General features: G+C 40.0%; 1 protein-coding gene across 2 annotated transcripts; it reads right to left on the bottom strand.

Moving 5' to 3' along the window:
* Window positions 1–11,583: 11,583 nt before the first annotated feature.
* Window positions 11,584–16,299, bottom strand: Dnajb9 (DnaJ heat shock protein family (Hsp40) member B9). 2 transcript variants are annotated; one of them, XM_075947801.1, is made up of 3 exons: window positions 16,142–16,299; window positions 13,970–14,196; window positions 11,584–13,135 (listed from the first exon to the last, which is right to left on the bottom strand). In XM_075947801.1, the coding sequence occupies exons 2-3, from the start codon at window positions 14,184–14,186 to the stop codon at window positions 12,684–12,686; spliced, it is 669 nt and encodes a 222-aa protein (XP_075803916.1). In that variant the 5' UTR covers window positions 14,187–14,196; window positions 16,142–16,299; the 3' UTR covers window positions 11,584–12,683. The 2 variants fall into 2 exon arrangements, with proteins under 2 accessions (XP_075803916.1, XP_075803917.1); XM_075947802.1 differs by lacking the exon at window positions 16,142–16,299 and adding an exon at window positions 15,279–15,999.
* Window positions 16,300–20,863: the final 4,564 nt, after the last annotated feature.

Raw genomic sequence — 20,863 nt, 5'->3', positions numbered from 1 at the left:
GGACTGAGCGAGCATGGGATCAAACTGGACTCTCTGAATGTGGCTGACAATGGGAGCTGACTGAGAAGCCAATGATAATGGCACTGAGATTTGTCTCTACTGCATGTACTGGCTTTTTGGGATCCTAGTCTATTTGGATGCATACCTTCCTAAGCCTGGATGGAAAGGGGAGGGCCTTGGACTTCCCACAGGGAAGGGAACCCTGACCTCTCTTAGGACTAGAGGGGAAGGGGGGACAGGGAGGGGGGAATGGGAAGGAAATGGGAGGAGGGGAGGAAGTGGAAATTTTGAATGGTATTATTTATAAAGCAATAAAAAATTTTTAAAAAGAGGGAAATGAGCCCAAGGAATTTATTTTCTTAATTTTGTATGCACTTGTGCTTTGCCAACATGTCTGTGGGAGGGTTTCTGATCCCCTAGAACAGGAGCTGCAGACAGTTATGAGGTGTCATGTGGGTCCTAGGATATGAACCTGGGTCCTCTGGAAGGTCAGTCAGTGTTCTTAACGACTAAGGCATCTCTCCAGTCCTAGAAATTGATTTTAATATGGGAGAAATGTTAAGAACAACAGACCTGGTTTCTGGTGTTATTTGTTACAGGGCAGTGAAAGTTAGGAACAAACAAGAAGGCAGGGATGGGCTGGAGAGATGGCTCAGTGGTTAAGAGCATTGCCTGCTCTTCCAAAGGTCATGAGTTCAATTCCCAGCAACCACATGGTGGCTCACAACCATCTGTAAAGAGGTCTGGCGCCCTCTTCTGGTCTTCGGCATACACACAGACAGACTATTGTATACATAATAAATATTTAAAAAAAAAAAAAAAAAAGAAGGCAGGGAAACTCTGGAGCAAGTCTTTGAATCTGACTGATGGGATCCAATGCACAGCTGGAAAGGTTGACTGGAGATGAGAAGAGGAACAATTGTTGATGGTAGTGGGTTCACCCAAAGACAAAGAAAGTAGGCTGCTCTTATACCGTGACGGAGAATCCTAAAATTATGCCAGATAACACCATTTTCTTAGTGAAGGAAAAATTGCAACTATAAATAAATGTGTATCTTATCACTCTCTTTCCAGAGAGGTATTTCCTCAATTCTAGCTTCTATATTCACATTTCTGTCATTTTTCCAAGAGTCAGGTAACTACAGACGTTAGTGGTTCCTCTAAGAATAAAATTCCAAGGAATATTTTTACAGTTTTTGCACCAGCACACACACCACACACACACACAAAAAAAAGAACATGTTTTAAATTCATGAATATTATGTCTTTATGACCAACATCCCCCTTTAGTCTGGAGCCTCCTAATGTTCACAACAAAGATAACAAACAGCACTACTCAGACTTTGCATCTTTAAGGTCATCGCCTCCTCCTCAAACTAGTCTTCTGGAAAATTTTCTTCAGTGCTCAGCTCTGTGGGGAACATTAGGCAGCACTTGCTCATGACTCAAGGTTACAGTAAAGTTGAACTTTGCCTTTCCACAATAGCTTGTTCTTTAATTAGGTCTAGTCCAGAGTTTCCAAAGAACCTCACACAGATTTCCTCTTAATTGGTCCATGGAGATGCTCCTTGTAAAAGTTTCTTGATCATATATTTTATAAGTGCCTCAAACTATAACAGCTTCTTGGAGATAGCAAATGTAAATTAACATATTAAATACTTTGAGAAGTCTTTGGATAACAATGTATCTCTGAAACCCAGTATTTGCTATCCTTGACTATGAAATTCTTACTTTTCATTTAATAAAGACATAACACTTTGGGGAAAAAGATGGTCTGCAGCTGTTCCTTTGCCAAAATAATCAATTTATTTGAAATGTTTTGATAGTAGTATTCTAATACTAAAGAAAATTAGTGTGACATACACTTTATGTGTGTGCTAGTGAAGTTATTTTTTTTTTTGATCCATGTATGGAGAACACATTCAGTCGTTGCAACTAATCTGCACTTGAATAGATACTGTGAGTGTAAAACCACACGAGTGTCTGGGCCCTTCACCCAAGGACATCTAACTGCCAGGTTACAACCACACAACACCCTAACTTCCCTAACTGCCAGTCCCTGCCTCCACCATACTGAGTAAGAAGGCCAGTCTCTGGAATGAAACCCCACCAATCTCCACCCTGAAAAGTCCACCCCCTTTCCAGGAAGCTCTATATAAGCCCTGTAACCTGTTCAGTTTGCTGCTGGTGTTTGCCCAAGCAGAGGCAGCCACCCTCCTGGTTTTTCCCCTACCAATAAATCTCTTGTGTGAGGTTTGTTATGTGAGGATTGACTTTGTGGTATTCCTTGAGTCCTGGCTTCCAAGTTGAGCTGTAATGCCTACGGTGAGGAGTACATTGACTGCTACAAAAGTGACTGTTGGCTCCTAAAGACTTTCTTATGATCTACAAAGTACCTCCCTTGAGATGAATATATGTTAATTCTGGACCAAAGAATCTCACAATAAGAGATTTTACATATTTAAGTGTGTGGATGCAGCCAGAGGCCAAAGGCTATCCAATATGGGAACAGGGAACATAACTTAGGTCCTCTGCAAGAGTAATATGTCTTCTTAAGGGCTGATTTATCTTTACAAAAAAAAACTTTTAATTTTTTTTCTTATAACCAAAGACGCCCTACACAGAATTGGCAGAGTAATACCCTTGGGTCAGCATGGACACCTCATCATTTGAAGGAAACCTGGGCATCATTTGAAAGACAGACTTACGTCACTAAGACCAAGTGTTGTTACTGCAACATTGACTGCACTGAGAAGAGCAGAGATGAATGTATCATAATTTGCCCTGCATGGCAAAAGAAATGTCTCTCTCCACAGCCTAGCTCTAACATATACAATGAACCTACACGACTAATCTATGTGTCAAGGAACTAGAATCAGTACTACCTGTCTTACTTAGGTTTTCTAATGCTGTGAAGAGACACCATAACCACAGCAACCCTTATAAAGGAAAACATTTAACTGGGGCTGTGGCAGGAAGCATAGTGGTGAAGGTAGGCTCAGTGCTCAAGATGGAGCAGAGAGCTCTATATCTGGGTTGGCAGGGAGCGGACAGAGAGAGACAATGGACCTGGCTTGAATATTTGAAACCCCAAGCCCCATCCCCAGTGACACACTTCATCCAGCAAGGTCACAACTGGTCCAACAAGGACACACTTCCTAATCCCGTCAGGTAGCACCACTCCCTAATGACCAAGCATCCAAATATATAAGCCTATGGAGAGGGGCATTCCTATTCAAACCACCACACTACCCAATGAAAAGGTATTACAAATAACCAAATTATTTTCATTAGCAAAGTCCTTCCTATCTCTGCCTATGAAATACATAATGCAAGAACGATTCTAGAACAACCATTAGAAAAATGCTAACGTGAAATTCATTTAAACTTAAATTTAAAAAATGATGGCATATTTTTATAAAAAATTACTTAAATATTAATAAATTTAAGTTGTAATTAAAAGTAAATTGTGAAATGTGAGCAGAAATTTTTATTTTGATGACTTTTCTTTAATGTTTTTAATGAATCATGTAATGCTTTTGGGGGATAATTATTGTGTGAAATTATATTGAAGTAATATGAAATTAAATTTAAAAATTGAATGAAGTGTTTGAAATATTGGTTGATGTTGCTGATCTAGTGAGTGATAATTACATGAGGTGCAGTTAGAAGAAAGACTCCACAATGAGGTCTTCTTGGGACCTGGGGAAGCACAGACAGATGGTAGAAGAATAATAACAAGTCTGTAGGATCACGGCTAAGGGAAATGATCCAGATGTAGATTTGACTCTCTAAAGGACTAGGGTTTGAAATTCAAAGTCAATATTCAAATAAATAAAGGGAAATTAGGTTTGACTATGTCAGGGAAAGGCAAAGTAGGAAGGTATTGTCAGCAAAACATTTGATGAGATAAAGGAGCCAGGACAGCAGCCAATTCCAGGCAAAAAGTAATAACCTGGACTTTGATAAAAAGAGACAAAGATCTCCAACTAAGTGACAGTACTCAGTAAATAAGTAAAGAAGTAAGAATTAGGGGTCTTTTGGGTCTCTCTCTCTTAAAATGCCTACATGATTACTATATTTACAAACACTCAAAGATATTTTGATACATAGATATGAAACAGTCAGCAAGGTTCACTTATTACCCAAATAAATGTTAAACTACCAAGGCAACAACAAGGCAAGGCTTGTAACTACACTTCAGAAAATTCATAAATTTTTATTTCATAGAGCATTAAGGCTTCACAGAATAGCTAAAACCATCAATGTCAAAATCTACCAAGGCACTACAATACTTAAGGTGAGCTTTGTTCCTAACTGAACCCAACCATGACAATCAAATAGGGGGGACAAAGAAAAGAGTCTGATGCTCTTTTAAAACACTTAAACAATATAGCAATAAAGAAACATAAAAATTAGACATCCCCAAACCATTAAGGCTTTTTTTAAAGTGTCAATATTCAATTGTTCAGAGCATGTAAATTGTTCCCTTCAATCTCCTTACACACTTTAGCTCTTTAACACAGAGCTCTGGTTTTATAGGCATCCTCCTTATTCTAAAGAATCGACTAGATCCACCATGCTATTAACTGGCCTAAACAAGCTAGCCATGGCAGTCATACCCCTCTCTCCTCTGACTGGTCTGAGCACGTACATGCAGTGACAGGTAGCATCTCTATTGTGCTACCATCACGAGAGAAGGAAGCCTGCACAGAGGGAGGTCAGAATCAAGAGAACCGTGCAGGCAAGCTCTTGGCATTCTACTTCTGGACATGCCTGATCTCTGGACTTCTTGTTTGAGAGGAAAATAAGCCTTTTATTGTTTGGGTAGACTTAATGATAGCTTTGTTACTGGAGGCTGCAGGAATCAAAAGTGCTAGATTTGAAGTCGGGGGGTCACTTAGTCTTGTTTCATTTCTTTAAAAGTATAATAAAATGCACTCACAAACATTGCAGACTTTTTTAATGCATGTTCTCAATTTCTTTCTTTCTCTGTTCTTTCATGCGGGTGTTTCAGCTCTATTTTTGCTTCATTTTTCAGGTTATACCTTTTCTTATATGTTATAATTTAGAGAAAAAGGTTTTTACATAAAAGGTATGCAGCAGTAATTTCTTAATGCCCATAATTTTGGTCTCACCCCTGTTAATAATTTCTTTATTTATAAGTTCAAAAGCATTTCCCTTCAGATTTTTCAAGTCATTGCTCTTACTTCACCACCTTGGTATTAGTTTTCAGAGATGTGCTAAACTAAAATTTTGTGGGGAAATATCTTTGGTTGTTATTGTCCTACTAAATTTTACTCATTACTGTATAACACTTTCCAGGAGGAAGAGAGTAGAAAAAAACAGAAGGAGGGTCAGAATTCTATTGCTGTAAAGAGACACCAAGACCAGATAATTCTTATAAATGAAAACATTTTATTGGGGTGGCTTACATTTCAGAGGTTTAGTCCATTGTCATCACGGCAGGAACATGGTGGCATGGAAGCAGGTGTGGTGCTGGGGAGGTAGCTAAGAGTTCCACGTCTGGTTCAGTAGTCAGCAGGAAGAGAAAGAGCCACTGGGCCTGACTTGAGCATTTGAAACCCCAAAGCCCAACCCTCCAGTGACACACTTCCTCCAACAAGGCCACACCTCTAATAATGCTCCTCCCTATGAGCCTATGGAAGCCAGTCTCATTCAAACCACCACATTCTACTCCCTCACTCCCATAGGCCTGTAGTCATATCATAATGCAAAAAGCATTCAGTCCAACTTCAAAGTCCCCATTGTCTATCAGTGTGGGGGTTTAAATGTTTTCCTTCACAGGGTGGTAGTGACATATGTCTTTAATCTCAACACTTGGGAGGCAGAAATTAGTGGATCTTTGTGAGTTTGATGCCAGCCTGCTCTACACAGCTAGTTCAAGGACAGCCAAGGCTACATAAAGTAACTCCCCCCCCCCCCAAAACAAACCCTCCTAAACCAGAACCACATGACCAAAGCTGCCAAGTTCTGCTGCTTGCTAGGCCTGGAACATAGCCCTCTTATTCAAACACATTTTCACCAGCTTTCTGTTTTAATGGCTTCCTTCACTGCCTAAGCTTGGACATCCTGGAACTCGCTCAGTATACCAGCCTGGCCTCAAATCCAGAGATCTACCAGCTTCAGCCTCTATAGTTCTGGGATTAAAGGCATGCGCCACCATGCCTGGCCCTAAGCTTTTCTTTATATCCTTTTCACTTTTCTTTAATTCTTTTTCACATGTTAGATTTGGTATGAAAGAACATGTCCCTCACAGGGAGTGGCACTATAGGAAGTGTGGACTTGTTGGAGTAGACATGGCCTTGTTGAACAAAGTTTGTTACCATTGGCATGGACTTTGAGGTCTCCTATGTTCAAGTTCTGTCCGGTGTCACAAGTCACTTCCCGTTGCCTGCAGATCAAGATGGAGAACTTCTTCTCCAGCACCATGTCTGACTGAATGTTGCTATGCCTCTCACCATGATAATGAACTAAATCTCTGAAACTGTAAACCAGACCCAGTTAAATGTTTTCCTTTATGAGAGCTGTCATGGTTGTGGTGTCTCTTCACAACAATAGAACCCCTAACTAAGACAGAAGCTTAGCTGGGTGAACCACCACTCCCTTGACTCCTCGGAGCATCATTAGTTAGTTTATACATCCTGGCGCTCCTTTTCTTCTCAAATTGTACACTTTATGATGACACAAAATAACCCCACACTAGTTCAGAATTATGTATAATAAAGGGTTATTTATTTAGGAGAGACATACAGATCACTATCATAGATCACAATCCTCTGCAGGAACAGAGAACAGGAACAGAGTCTAGCAGCCGGAAGTGAGAGCTGGAAGCAAGAGAGCTAGCTTTCATAGTACTAGAAGGCAGCATGCAAGCTTCCAAGGGAGTAAAGTAAGCAGCATACTTACCCAGCTCTGGTCCCTACAAACTAAAACAATGGCCAGCACAGCATGGCATGATATCCCTAAAGGTACAAGAGTGGCACCCAAACCTTAGCAGTAACAAAGAGCAGCTGTCTCATTGGATGTAAGACCTGCTCAACAAGAGGAAAGTGGTACCCAAAACCTAGGCAACTGCCAGGGCTAACGAGCTCATGGACCTCGGAGAACCTACTTTACTGAACCAACATAATTCCTAACTACATTCTAAATATTTATCCTTCTATCCAGATACGTATATGTCTCACCCCTCATCAAAGAAATGTCTCCTTGCCAACAGATAAGAGACCATAACTTAAATATATGTATATGTATATAATGTCTATAATATATATAATAGAGGCTGTAAATTTGAGAAAACAAAGGGTGCATGGAAATAGTTGGAGGGAAAAGTATGTAATTATAATTTTAAAAAATTCAAAAACTTAAAAAAAATAGATCTGGATTGCTGATACAGAATTCCATCAGAAGTCTGAAAATACTAAAGTTTTTTATAATCTTCAATTTCTTTCTTGGAGTTAGTTGTTGCTACACACAATTCTTGATGCTGAACTCCCTGAATATGACCTGAGAAAAGCAGTTTCCTTAGTAGTCACGTTTGAATTAACCCCCTTGGTAAGTAGAAGCCACAGTCTTGGGTGAGTTTAATAGGCTCAGCCAGGAGGTGAACCGCAATTAATAAAAGCTCAGGGTCAGAAATTGGGGTTCAACCTGAAGATCTGAAAAGCAAAACAGCCAGTCAGTCACTGGCTCTGACCTCAACCTCAGACAGAAATGATGATCCTGTCTCTAGGAATCTCAGAATGAGACTGTGTGTTGAGAGTTGTTTCCTCCCATTTTATAATCCTCTCTGGGGCTGGGGATTAAAGGCGTGCACACTGGGATTAAACACATGCACCACCCAATTTCTATGGCACCTAGTGTGTCTACTGGGATTAGAGGTGTGTGTCATTGTGGTTACTGGGATTAAAGGTGTGTGTTACCATAACCTGGTCTGCAAGACTGACCAGTGGGGCTGTTTTACTCTCAGATCTTAAGGCAGTCTTTATTTATTAATGGCTAAAATAAAAAACACCAATGATAGCATTTGCTGGAGAGGTTGCGGAGAAAGGGGTACACTCATCCATTGCTGGTGGGAATGCAAACTTGTGCAACCACTCTGGAAAGCAGTGTGGCGGTTTCTCAGGAAATTCGGGATCAACCTACCCCTGGGCCCAGCAATACCACTCTTGGAAATACACCCAAGAGAGGCCTTATCATACAACAAAAGTATATGCTCAACTATGTTCATAGCAGCATTGTTTGTAATAGCCAGAACATGGAAACAACCTAGATGCCCTTCAATGGAAGAATGGATGAAGAAAATATGGAATATATACATATTAGAGTACTACTCAGCAGTAAAAAACAAGGACTTCTTGAATTTGGCATGCAAATGGATGGAAATAGAAAACACTATCCTGAGTGAGGTAAGCCAGACCCAAAAAGAGGAACATGGGATGTACTCACTCATATTTGGTTTCTAGCCATAAATAAAGACAGTGATCCTAGAGAAGCTAAATAAGGAGAACCCAAAGAAAAACATATAGGCATCCTCCTGAATATTAACTTTCATCAGGCGATGAAAGGAGACAGAGACAGAGACCCACATTGGAGCACCAGACAGAAATCTCAAGGTCCAAATCAGGAGCAGAAGGAGAAACTCAGGACCGCGAGGGGTGCACCCACACACTGAGACAATGGGGATGTTCTATCGGGAACTCACCAAGGCCAGCTGGCCTGGGTCTGAAAAAGCCTGGGCTAAAACCGCACTCGCTGAACATAGCAGACAATGAGGACTACTGAGAACTCAAGAACAATGGCAATGGGTTTTTGATCCTACTGCACGTACTGGCTTTGTGGGAGCCTAGGCAGTTTGAATGCTCAACTTACTAGACCTGGATGGAGGTGGGTGGTCCTTGGACTTCCCACAGGGCAGGGAACCCTGATTGCTCTTTGGGATGACGAGGGAGGGGGACTTGATTGGGGGAGGGGGAGGGAAATGGGAGGCGGTGGTGGGGAAGAGACAGAAATCTTTAATAAATAAATTTTTTAAAAAAAAGAGAAAAAACTACAAGTGAACCACCCCCGCAAGGCAGCACCGAGGTGTGCTTGGCATGCCAAAGCTGCTCCTCACATTCGCTGCCTTTCCATCCTCACTACTCTGTCAAACTGCGACATTGTCCCTGGGAGTTTCTACGGATAATTTCTCTTTTCAGTGGTTTATTCCATGGCCTGAAGAAAAAGCTGCTTCTGTTATTTAACTACAAGAGTAAAGAACAAGAGTTCCCAACACAGTCCTAAAATTTAATATTGTTAATTCCTAATTTTATTACACTGTGATCTGATAGGACACACAAAGTCTCCATTTTTTTGCTTGTTGAGACTTGTGCCCTATGGCACAATGAATTTTGGAGAAATTCCATCACTGCTGAGAAAGATATTTTTTTTTTTTTTTTTTTTTTTTTTGGTTTTTCGAGACAGGGTTTCTCTGTGGCTTTGGAGTCTGTCCTGGAACTAGCTCTTGTAGACCAGGCTGGTCTCGAAGAGAAAGATATTTCTAATCTATTGAATGGAATATTCTGTATATGTTAAATCCAGTTGAGCTGTACCAGTGGTTCTCAACCTGGGGGTCAAAAGACCTTTTCACAGGGGTTGCCTATCAGATATTTACAATTCATAACAGTAGCAAAATTACAGTTATGAAGTACCAATAAAATTGTATGGTTGGGGATCACCACACGATAAGAACATAAAGGGTTGCAGAACTGGGAAGGCTGAAAACAGCTAATCTGTATGATACTTTAGCTCTTTCAGTTTGGAATACCTGAGTGTAGGGTTAAGTCCCCCTGCTATCATTATGTTAAAACCTATGTGGCCTTATGACTTTATTGTTTATGAAATTGAGGACTCCAACATTAGGTACATATTTACAATTGTTATATATTCTTAATGAATTTTTATTAATATGCAGTGTTTATCTTTAATTAGTTTTGGTTTGAACTTTATCTAAGGATAGCTACACTAGCCTGCTTGCTGCCAAGCGTGATGACCTGAGTTCGATTCCTGCAATTCTAGTACTTGCACAGTGAAAAGACAGAACTTCCAGAAGTTGTCCTCTGACCTCCACACATATATGGCATGTGCACTCCCAGCGATTTAAAAATCCTACATGTATACATTTTAAAAATGTTAGAGACCTACTGAATAGTTAGTTACCAAAGTCCTTATTCTACTTAATAATCTCATAATCTCCTAGTGAGTTAATTATTCAACAAACATTTCAAAAAACTAAAATTATCTCAAGACTGCACAAATCATTTTGGTGTTTAAGGCAGGGTCTTGATGCATAGTGTGGGCTGGCCCTAAATTTGGGATGCTACTGCCTCAGCCTCTGGAGGGTTGTGGTTACAGGTTATGTACTACCGAGCCCAAGAAGGAATAATAAATTCCTAAGAGGATCAAAATAAATATTGAGAACCCACAATTGTGAAAAATGAAGATAATCAGGTCTTAGAGAAGGGGATACACATGTCAACAATATGAAAATAATTCCAGCCGGGCAGTGGTGGTGCACGACTTTAATCCCAACAGAGGCAGGCGGATCTCTCTGAGTTTGAGGTCAACCTGGTCTACAGGAGCTAGTTCCAGGACAGGCTCCAAAGCTACAGAGAAACCCTGCCTTGAAAAAAGTTAAAAAAATAATAATAAAATAATTCTTTCTTAGAACTTACTTGAAAATGAGATCTTTTTGACAAATTCTTTGGCCCAACATTCAAGATATGGGTATTTCTATTACCAAATAACAGCAGATACAACTTCTAGGAAATAAGATCCATAAATATAATAAATTCATTTTTTTAAAAATTCTTAAAAGTACAGTTAGTGAGATAGCAAAGCAGATAAAATACAAGCTTGGGGACTTCTATTCAGAGCCCCGGTACTCACACAAAAAAGCAAGGAATGGTGGTGGCCTGTACCTGTAACCCCAGCAGTGGGGCCAGGGGGATGGGACGAGACATAAGAAACCTAGAGGCTTGACTAGCCACCTAGTCTAGTAGATACTGCAAATTCAAATCGGTGAGAGGGCCTGCCTCAAAAATAAGTAAGGCGAAGAGCAACAGAGGTCACCCAAACGTCAACCTCTGCCTTCACAGGCAAACATACCTGCACTATTCATGTGCACATATACATACCCAGAATTCTTAATGGGTGAGAGGGCTAGGAATGTACTTAATGGTAGAATGAGTACCTGACATGCCTTGAAATCATTCCAAGCACTGCAAGAAATTTCGAGTGTGTGTTGTGTTTGGGTTAATTCCCAAAGATAGTTTCAGCTTTATAAAGTCTCTTTTTCTCAACCAGACCTAACTAGGTAAAGCCTTGTGACAGAACACTTGCTCTCAAAAGCAAATATACAAAAATTACAGTTGTTAAGACCTTCAAGCTACTGAAATAGAAGATGGTAGGTAATGCAATAGAAATGACCAAATGGCAATAAAATACGGTGATTTCTGGCTAGACAATAACCCATTTATACACTGTACATCCCAGAACTGCATAATAAAATGACAACAGTGAAGATCAGGTTGTAAATATTTGTATTTCTCACTCACACACAATATTGCATGAGACATTACTATTTTCATATGCATCCATAGGATTAACACTCGTACGGAGTATAACATGGAAAAGTGCAGAACTAAAGAAATAACTCTAACAACAACAAAAGCACACATTTCTTAGGATTTAAAAATATTGCACATAAAAGGTTGCACAGAAATTACTGGCTGCTTTTATAAAAAGAATGAGGTATTAGTCAATCTCTAGATAAAGGTAAGTTCAAGAGGAACTATACACATACACACCAAAAAAAAAAAAAAAAACAAAACCTAAAACACACACACACACAAAAACCAAAATACATAAACTAATACTAAGACCTAGAAAGTCAACAAAAAAGAAAAAGAAGATGTTTAAGAAGCTATGATTTTGATCATACAAAATCATTAGCTCAGGACCAAACACAATCTCTTGGCAAATATTTCATCTTAAGTTTTAAACTTTTTCAGCTTAACTACGTGCAATACAATCATTCCTGTTACACCAATTCTACTGCAGAAGAGGCATCTTTTTGTGATAAATATCAAACCACCACTTTCTAAAGCATTCAGTGGCAATTAGCCCGGAGCCTACTGTCTCCTTCACTGACCGACTCAATTAGTTTCACAGACATTTAGTAACCCAACTCACAGGAGCTACAGGGCATGCGATTTTAAATTAGCAGAGGTTTCACTGCAAAAATTATTCAAGTTCACACAATTTATCTTTTAAAGTTTAATCTTGAGTATGTACCAGACAAATTGAATTTTGTTTGTGGATTTTTTGGGCGTGTGTGGCCAAATTAAAGAGTTAAAAGATAGGTAAAGGAAAAAAAGATCTTGCAAATGATCTTCTTTCAAAAGAACTTTTCCTAATCAGGAAAATTAATAATTAGAGTTGTCTGCTAGCTGTATGTGATTGAATCTGTCAAAAAAATTTAATATATGGAATACCTACAACCAATGGCTTAATGTTATGTGAAATCATGCATTTGTTAAAATAGTTCAGAGAAAACTGTTTTTTCATCACACATAGTGAGAAAGAATAAACTAAGAGGGCTTAGTGGAAACTGAAAGAACCAACTATTGTCCTGAACAGTCAGTATATGTAGTAACCATATTTCCTCTTCGTTGAGTGACAGTCCTGCAGTGCTTACTAGATCCATGAAATCTATTTTCAGTCTGTACTGTGTGTCGATTAGTGGTCTCAAAGCCACTAAAAGAAAACATTTTCTCCATATCTTCAAACATATCATCAAACAATCCACCGCCAAAAGAAAACTCCTGGAAATGATGCCGCTGTCTATTGGAGCCATCCTGGCGTGTCTGAAAGTGATTTTCAAAATGCTTCTTGGACCGAGTGTTTTGGTTCTGGCCAAAAATATTAAAGTCTTTAAATAAGTCATCAAAATTGAAGTTAAAAGACTGCTCAAAAGGACTTCCACTCCCTCTCTGTCCTTTGCCATTAGTGAAAGCACTGTGTCCAACTGTATCGTACTCTTTCCGCCTATGAGCATCTGAGAGAGTTTCATATGCTGAAAGAGATAAAAACCTTTTAGCAACTGAGACAAAATATTTAAAATGTCTACACAAACTTCAAACACATGATTTCATCTTATGTACTTCAGGAAAGAATTTCACATCACAAAATATTACAATTAATATAAAAATATAAATTGTAAAAGGAACAACGGACTTTGTTTTATCAACTTATATATCACGAATAAACATGGGAAAAATTAATTTGTTAGTCTTCAGATTATTTGTGCAAAACTATCATTTGTGTTAAAGAATTAAATTATCAAATGTATCCAACTAATAGAAAATCAGGTTTTTCACTTACTATAAATGAAGGAAATGTTTCATTCCAACTCCTAGTTATGGCCATTAACTACTTAAGTAATTTGCAGAATGTACAATTTGCTTTAGAACTGGTGCTAAGACAAAATGTGGTTTAGTTTTAAAGACACGGTTTGAAATGCAGATGCAGTAAAGACACCTTTAACCTATATTAAATCTACTATATTAACCTATATAACCTATTATATTATATCAATACTTAGTAAAATACATTCCTTAAGTTACTTAATAAGAATTTGGGCTTTCTAATCCCTTTTTATACACAGTGATCTCATAAATAACAAGTAAGGGAAATAATGTACTTCCAATATTTTTTAGAATTGTAAACCAATAAAATTACCTACTACAATTCATTACTTAGCAGCCAGGTATCTATTCTAACAAAAGAATTACAAAAGCCTACATCAAATTCTTCCATCTCCACACCATCTTTAAGAGCACACAAATTCTCGATTAGCATCACCCTTACTATAAATGCCCATGAGACTGCAGGAACAATCATTACTTACCTTCTGCAATCTCTCTGAATTTTGCTTCAGCATCAGGGCTCTTATTTTTGTCAGGGTGGTACTTCATGGCTAATTTGTGAAAGGCCTTCTTTATTTGTCTCTCTGAAGCAGATTTTGGCACACCTAAGATATCATAGTAGCTTTTTGAGGCCAGGATCAATTCTGTTATCATTAAAATGCAAATCGCAAAGACAAAAACTGACTGGGGAGTAGCCATTTCTAATATCCTAAAAAAGAAAGAAAAACAGGTGTTTTTTACCCAAGGAACGCATCTTAAGACTTCTAAAAAGCAATCAAATTCAACAAACCTTTGGTTTATGAGACTTGCAGCAGCATCAGAATGTTATACACACAGTGTCTTACACTCATGATAGTGTGCTGTCAGTTTCTCTAATAGGAAGGAAGAATCTATTAGCAAGTATTTTGCTTATCTGTTGAAAAGTTAAACTGATCCTTTCTTAGGAAGGCAAGATTTCTATTTATGTTGATAATCAACTTTTGTTTACCTGTCTTGTTAATGATTATTGCCTCTTCAGAATCCTGTTTAAGAGAGCCAGGAATCCTAAGTACAAGGTGGCCTAGTTGGCCTGATCTTCCTACCCCAGCTTCCTGAGTTGTCTGCATTACATCTAGCTTCAGAAATTGACCCAAATATTGAAAAACTCTGTCTTCTCTGCGTTTGGCTAGAATCTCAGCAGCAAGGCAAAGGTGGGGAAGAAAAGAGGCTTCTCAAGTTGGTTAAATCTACTTACTCTTAAAGGGGTTAAAACAATCAGTTTTGCTGGGCGATGGTGGCGAACGCCTTTAATCCCAGCACTCGGGAGGCAGAGGCAGGCGGATCTCTGTGAGTTCAAGACCAGCCTGGTCTACAGAGCTAGTCCCAGGACAGGAACCAAAGCCACAGAGAAACCCTGTCTCGAAAAACCAAAAAAAAAAAACAAAACAAAACAAAAAAATCAGTTTTCTTTTATGTAGGTCCCAAATAGTTAAGAAATAGGGGTAAAGAGCCTCTCCTTAAAGCTCAAAAAATTAAGCTAGGTGGTGGTGGCACAGGCCTTGATCCCAGCACTTGGGAGGCAGGGACAGGTGGATTACTTTGAAATTCAAGGCCAGACAAGTTCCAGGACAGGCACAGAGAGACACCCTGTCTCGAAAAACCAAAAGCAAAAGAAAAAGGGGAGAGAGAGAGAGAAAGGAAGAAAGGAAAGAGAAAGAAAGAAAGAAAGAAAGAAAGAAAGAAAGAAAGAAAGAAAGAAAGAAAAGAAAGAAAGAAAAAGAAAGCTCAAAATTAATAAAATGTAAGACTTACTGAGGCTAGGCTACCAGAGGAAGGCAATAGTTTGTACTTTGGATAAGTTATTAGGCTCTCCAAATTTCTCAGCGAGTCAACTGTTTCTCGTTAAAACAAGAAGCTTTACTTAGAATTACTGATAATACTCGTTGGTTTGCTTTTTTTCAATGCTGTACCACAGACGTCCTTAATAACCTATGATGACATAACACGGCTGACGAAAAAGTACTAAGGCTTGTGGAAATGCCGCCGTCCTCTCCTGTGGCCTCTTCTGAGCCTAATGAGCAGGTGGATTACTTCTTTTTCCCTGAGAATTAGTCATAGTCACGCGTACCAGCCATAAAGTTCAACCTCTTGATCTAAAGACAGAAGCCGGCCAGAGCGGCACACGCCTTTAAACCCAACACTCGAGGGGCAGGGAGAGGCGATTACTTTGGAAGTCAAGGCCAGCCTGGACAACACACTGAGCTCCAAGGACAGACAGGACGATCCTGCTTTAAAAATAATAATACAAATAAACCTAAGCGGAGCGTGCCTGGCGAGCTCCAGGAACCGCGGCTGTCCACTCGCCAAAGGGCGAGCCCACACCCGGCAGCAGGGCGCCCTGCCCGGCTTCCCGCCGACCCCGGCTCTGCTTCAGCGGCCTAGCTGCCCCGTCGCGGGGACTTGGCTCGAACAATGGCAGCGCCCTCGTCGACCCCGCAGGCCGGCCGGTTCCGCCCGCTGCATTCGGGGGCGCCGGCCCGGCCGACGTCGGGCGAGGGGACCGGGCTCCTGGGCACCGCGAGCAGGCGCAGTGACGCAGCCCCCCCCCACTACACACACACACACACACACACACCGGGGTCCGTCCCCTCCGCGCCGCCCGGCCCGGTCCTCACCCGCGCGTCCGTCCCGCTGCAGCTGCTCCACCCCGCGGTCCGGCTCCCTCTCCGCGGCCGCTCTCGCTCCGGCTCCCCGCCGCCGACCTGCCTCCGTCCCGCGCGGCCCGCTCCCTACTGGCGGGAGTCCCTACCGGCGCGGCCTCCCCCGAGCCGACCTACACGAAACGCTCGCCCATTGGCCGCCGCCCGCCCACCTGACTTTGGCGCCTTACGCGCACGTGGAAAACTGTTGTTGCCGTTTGGGCCTCTCGTCACTTCCGGTACCAGCCTCCAGGGGGTGGTGCTAAAGTCAGGGGAAGCGGAAGTGAGTCGGACCAATCCCCACCCACCCAAATCCTTCCCTCCTGGGGCGGGGTGACGCGCAGGCGCGATGGGCTGCGCGCGGGGCTTAGGGCCCCCGCTTGGGAGAGGACCTGTCTTCATGCCCTGCTGCGGACGGGCGGTTTGATGCAAGGATCGCCGCCGTCGTAATAAAGACCGGAAGCTGAGGTTTTATCCGTTAGTAGCCGGGTAGCCTGAAGGCTCAGCCTCACCCTTAGGTGGTGAGGCAGAGCCAGGCGTGGGTCTGTCACCTGTTCGTCTTACCATCCCTCAGTTCCCCAAAAAGCTTGAGCCCGCGGTCCTTAACGCAGCTTTGCATCAAGTTTCAAACACTGAAGTTTGCACGGTACGCGGGGGGTTTTCAACTCTTCCCGTGCTTTAGCTGACCCCCATTTCAACGTAAACTACATTTCAAGAGCATCTGATTCGCTAATAGGGTTGCTGTGAGGTTGGTCACACAGGTAGATTGTAATCCTATGTTTCTTCTTCGAAAACTCATGCCAAAAATGCAGGGCAACCTTGAGCATTCTGCTAGATTGGAAGTATAACTTGTGTCCTGATTGAAGGTATTCATACGCATCAATTAGTACGGAGAGCATGATAGGTAAGTTTATTATTTAGAATAAAGTTAGGACAGCATGAAATATTTCAGAAACAACAGATAAGTACTTCATTCATAATTCAAAGCAAGTGGTGTGTCAGATTCCAAAGGCGGATTAACCGAGTTCAAACCCTGGTTCCCTTGCCTTAGTAACTTTTGCAAAGTCTTGAAGCTGTCAGTTTCTCAGTTTACTCTTCTGTATGGATAAACAAAACAGGGTTTGGAGTATATGCTTAACATAAATATATATATGTGTGGGTGTGTGTACATATATATATACATACATACATACATATGAAAATCAGTGCAGGCAAAATATTTTGTTTCCTTTTCTTTCCCCTTGTATTTAAAAGTAATTCCAGATAGAGCTAACCTGATTTGTCATTTGCTTCCAAGTTATTTTGAGAATACTATTTTTCTTTAGTTCTGATGCTGTTATTCAATAATGGTTCAGTCAAATAATGTGACAAAAATATAAGCCCAAGTAATTCACATGACATACTGTTTTTTCTATGATCGGTTTCCTTGAATCCCTTCCACAAAATGCAATGATACTTAGTAAAGAGAAAGAAAAGTTCAATTCATAATTAGTTGCAAGGCCAGTGTCATTGATGGTTCTGGAGTCAAAGATCTTTCAGATATCTTTGCTCTGTATGGAGGACATCATTTCAGAATTAAATGTCTTTCTACTATCAGTATAAGAATCTAGTACTTCATTTGTATGCATTTAGTGTTCATCTTCTATTGTCTACATGTATATTAGTCCAGTCACTAAACCCTTCTATTGTCTACATGTATATTAGTCCAGTCACTAAACCCTTCTATTGTCTACATGTATATTAGTCCAGTCACTAAACCCTTCTATTGTCTACATGTATATTAGTCCAGTCACTAAACCCTTCTTGCCTGGGCCCACACATGGTCATGTTCACAGATGTACATGGAAACAGAGTAAAGCTCATGATGACGCACTAAAATTGTTTGCCCTATCTTCCTGCCTGGCTACTGGCCAATCAGCATTTATTAAACTAATATGAGTGACAAATCCTTACAGTGTGCAAGAGCATTGTCTTACAGCATACAATGCTTTAATTTTAATTCTGTAATTAACAACTTTGAGGAAACAGAGTATATAGGTGGAGTATAACTTAGAGAAATAATCCAACTATTATTACCTTACTGAGAAGAGACTGTATTTGATATATTTAGACAATAACAGTCTTAACCCAGCACATCTTAAAATTTAAAAAAATCTTCTTATCAATAAAAACCACTCTAAAGGGAGGCGGAGGGAAATGGGAAGCAGTGGTGAGGAAGAGACAGAAATCTTTAATAAATAAATAAAAATAAAACAAAAAACCACTCTAAAAATGTTTCTAGTAAAGGACTCACTATGAAAGCACAATAAAAATTCTGTATATGTATATAAGCTAGCAACATAGTCACTCGTTATCATTGTCCAGTACTATCTCCTACTGTCTACATATATAATAATTTTATGTGCTGTACTCTCATGAGTCTGGCAATGTCGTGAGTTTGTTCAAACCAGTGTCACCCAACCTTGTCCATAGTGTCATGTACTATGATGTTTTTATAGCTTCATCACTAGGCAATAGAACTTTTAAACTCCATTAAAGTTTTATAGAGCCATCATAATACATGTAGTCTGTCAGTATGCAATATTCAACAGTATATCCGAGAGACTCAGTATCTAAACAATGGGCATGGTTAGAAAAGTAGACGAGAAAAAAAATAGATGAAAATAATGAAAGAAATAATGCAAGAAAATTTTTATAGATCAGAACATGTATTCCAAATGAAATAATCCACTGTGTGACTAGAACAGTAAATGGCAATAGATACTCACTAAGGAAACATTAAAAACAAAACAATTACAACCCAAAAAGGTTTGCAATAAAGAAACAATAAATGAACAAAAACCCAGAAAGGAACCCCTGGGCATGGTGAAGCACAGCTGTCGTTGCAGCTACTTGAGAGGCTAAAGCAAGAGAATCCCATGCCTATGCATCAAAGTGAGATCTCAGTTCAAACAATGACTTCAGCTTCTTAATGGCTGTAATGTAAGCAAGCAGACAATAACCAATGATCTGAAAATTCTAAGTAGGGAGGATTTCTAAGGTAGAATTGTTTGATTCAAGTTCTCATAAAAGTGCCTCTACTGACCCCTTGTTAAAGGGTCTGTTGTAAAATGGATTATAGAAAAATAAGACCATCACAGTCTTGAGAATTATTTTCTGGAATGATTTTTAGATGATAATTTATTATCCAGCTGATCTAGAAAAAGAAATAGTAAAAAGATAATTCAAAACAAAATAGATGCAAAAAGAATCCTAAGTTGCTAAAAGTGGTCACGGTCCAAAAGCACCTTTACAAGTCTAGAGGGCAGCCAGGACAGGATGTTCAGAAATAGAGTTCTTCAGGAAGACAACAATGGACAGATTAGCAAATATATTGAACATCTTCATAGAAAACTCACATCTACTAGATTGGATTTAGGTATTGCCATTGAATTAATGATAAGCACAATGAGCAAATATTCACACAAGATACAGAAGGTCAAACCGTATTGTAGTACATAATCCTACTTAGTTAAAGCAGTGTAAATACAACATAACCATTAAAATATAATCTTGTTAAGAAGTTGGGGGTTGACATGAAAGTGTGTGTGTGTGTGTGTGTGTGTGTGTGTGTGTGTGTAGAGCCATTTGGGAAGAAGGAAAATTGAGAGAATCCATCCATCATCAGAGAGGCCTGTAGACAGGACTCTGGCACATTTCTTGTTGATGATTAATGAGGAAGGTCCCAGCCCACTGGGAAGTGCCACCCCTGGGCAGGTTGTCATTGGCTGTATAAGGAAGCAAGCTGATCAGGCCATGGAGAGCCAGCCAGTAAATAGCATGATTACTCCGTGGTTCTGCTTCAGTTCCAGCCTCCAGTTTCATGTCCTATATCTTTGCTTCCCTCAGTGAATTGTGACTCAGGGTATATGATCAACATAAATTCTGTCCTCCCCACGTTGCTTTTCATCACGGTGTTTTATCACAGTAATAGGAAGCAGACTGAGATCTGTGCAGATGTGTCTGTGTACACATGCACATGGATGTAAAAGGTGGGTGTTAGGAATCTTTTTCATTTTTCACCTTATTTTTCGAGAAAGGTTCTCTCACTGAACCTGGAGCTTACGAATTTGATAAACTAGCTGGTCAGCTAGCTCCAGGGATCCTCCCTAGTGTTAGGAGTACAGCTATGCTACTATGCCAGGATTTTTACACGGGTGCTGGGAATCCAAACTCAGACCCACCTGTTTTCACAGCAAGCACATTACCACCCGTCATTTCTGCAACCCCAGTCCCCTTAGTCTTTCAGTTCTTTTACCTCCTCTAACTCTGTTACCAACTCTTTATTAACTTGCTTTCATAAAGCAAAGTATAAGCTTTTTTCCATCTTTTAACTTCATTGCTCAGCAAAACTTCTTTTACAGAGCCAGAGTTCCATGAATATCTGTAAAATGGACAGTAATGCCTTTTAAACCATAATTCAAAAATAATTTGCTGCGCTTAATCCTGGTTCCACAGCAAGAATATATGTTAGTTATTTTGCTGCTTTGTGAGTATATTACTGCCCCATTATTCAGGTCAACTCTGTAAAATATTAACTTGAGTATAGTATAGATAATGCTACTTAAATGTCTCTTGACATATTACTATTAATACATGGTTAAAATAAAGTTGAGTCTTGTCTGGTTTAAAGTTTTATAAGCTCAGGTCTGGACTATG

This window comes from Microtus pennsylvanicus, chromosome 14 (genome assembly GCF_037038515.1).
Source record: "Microtus pennsylvanicus isolate mMicPen1 chromosome 14, mMicPen1.hap1, whole genome shotgun sequence".
Classification (NCBI taxonomy): Eukaryota; Metazoa; Chordata; class Mammalia; order Rodentia; family Cricetidae; genus Microtus; species Microtus pennsylvanicus.
This window is presented reverse-complemented; position numbering and strand designations above follow the sequence as displayed.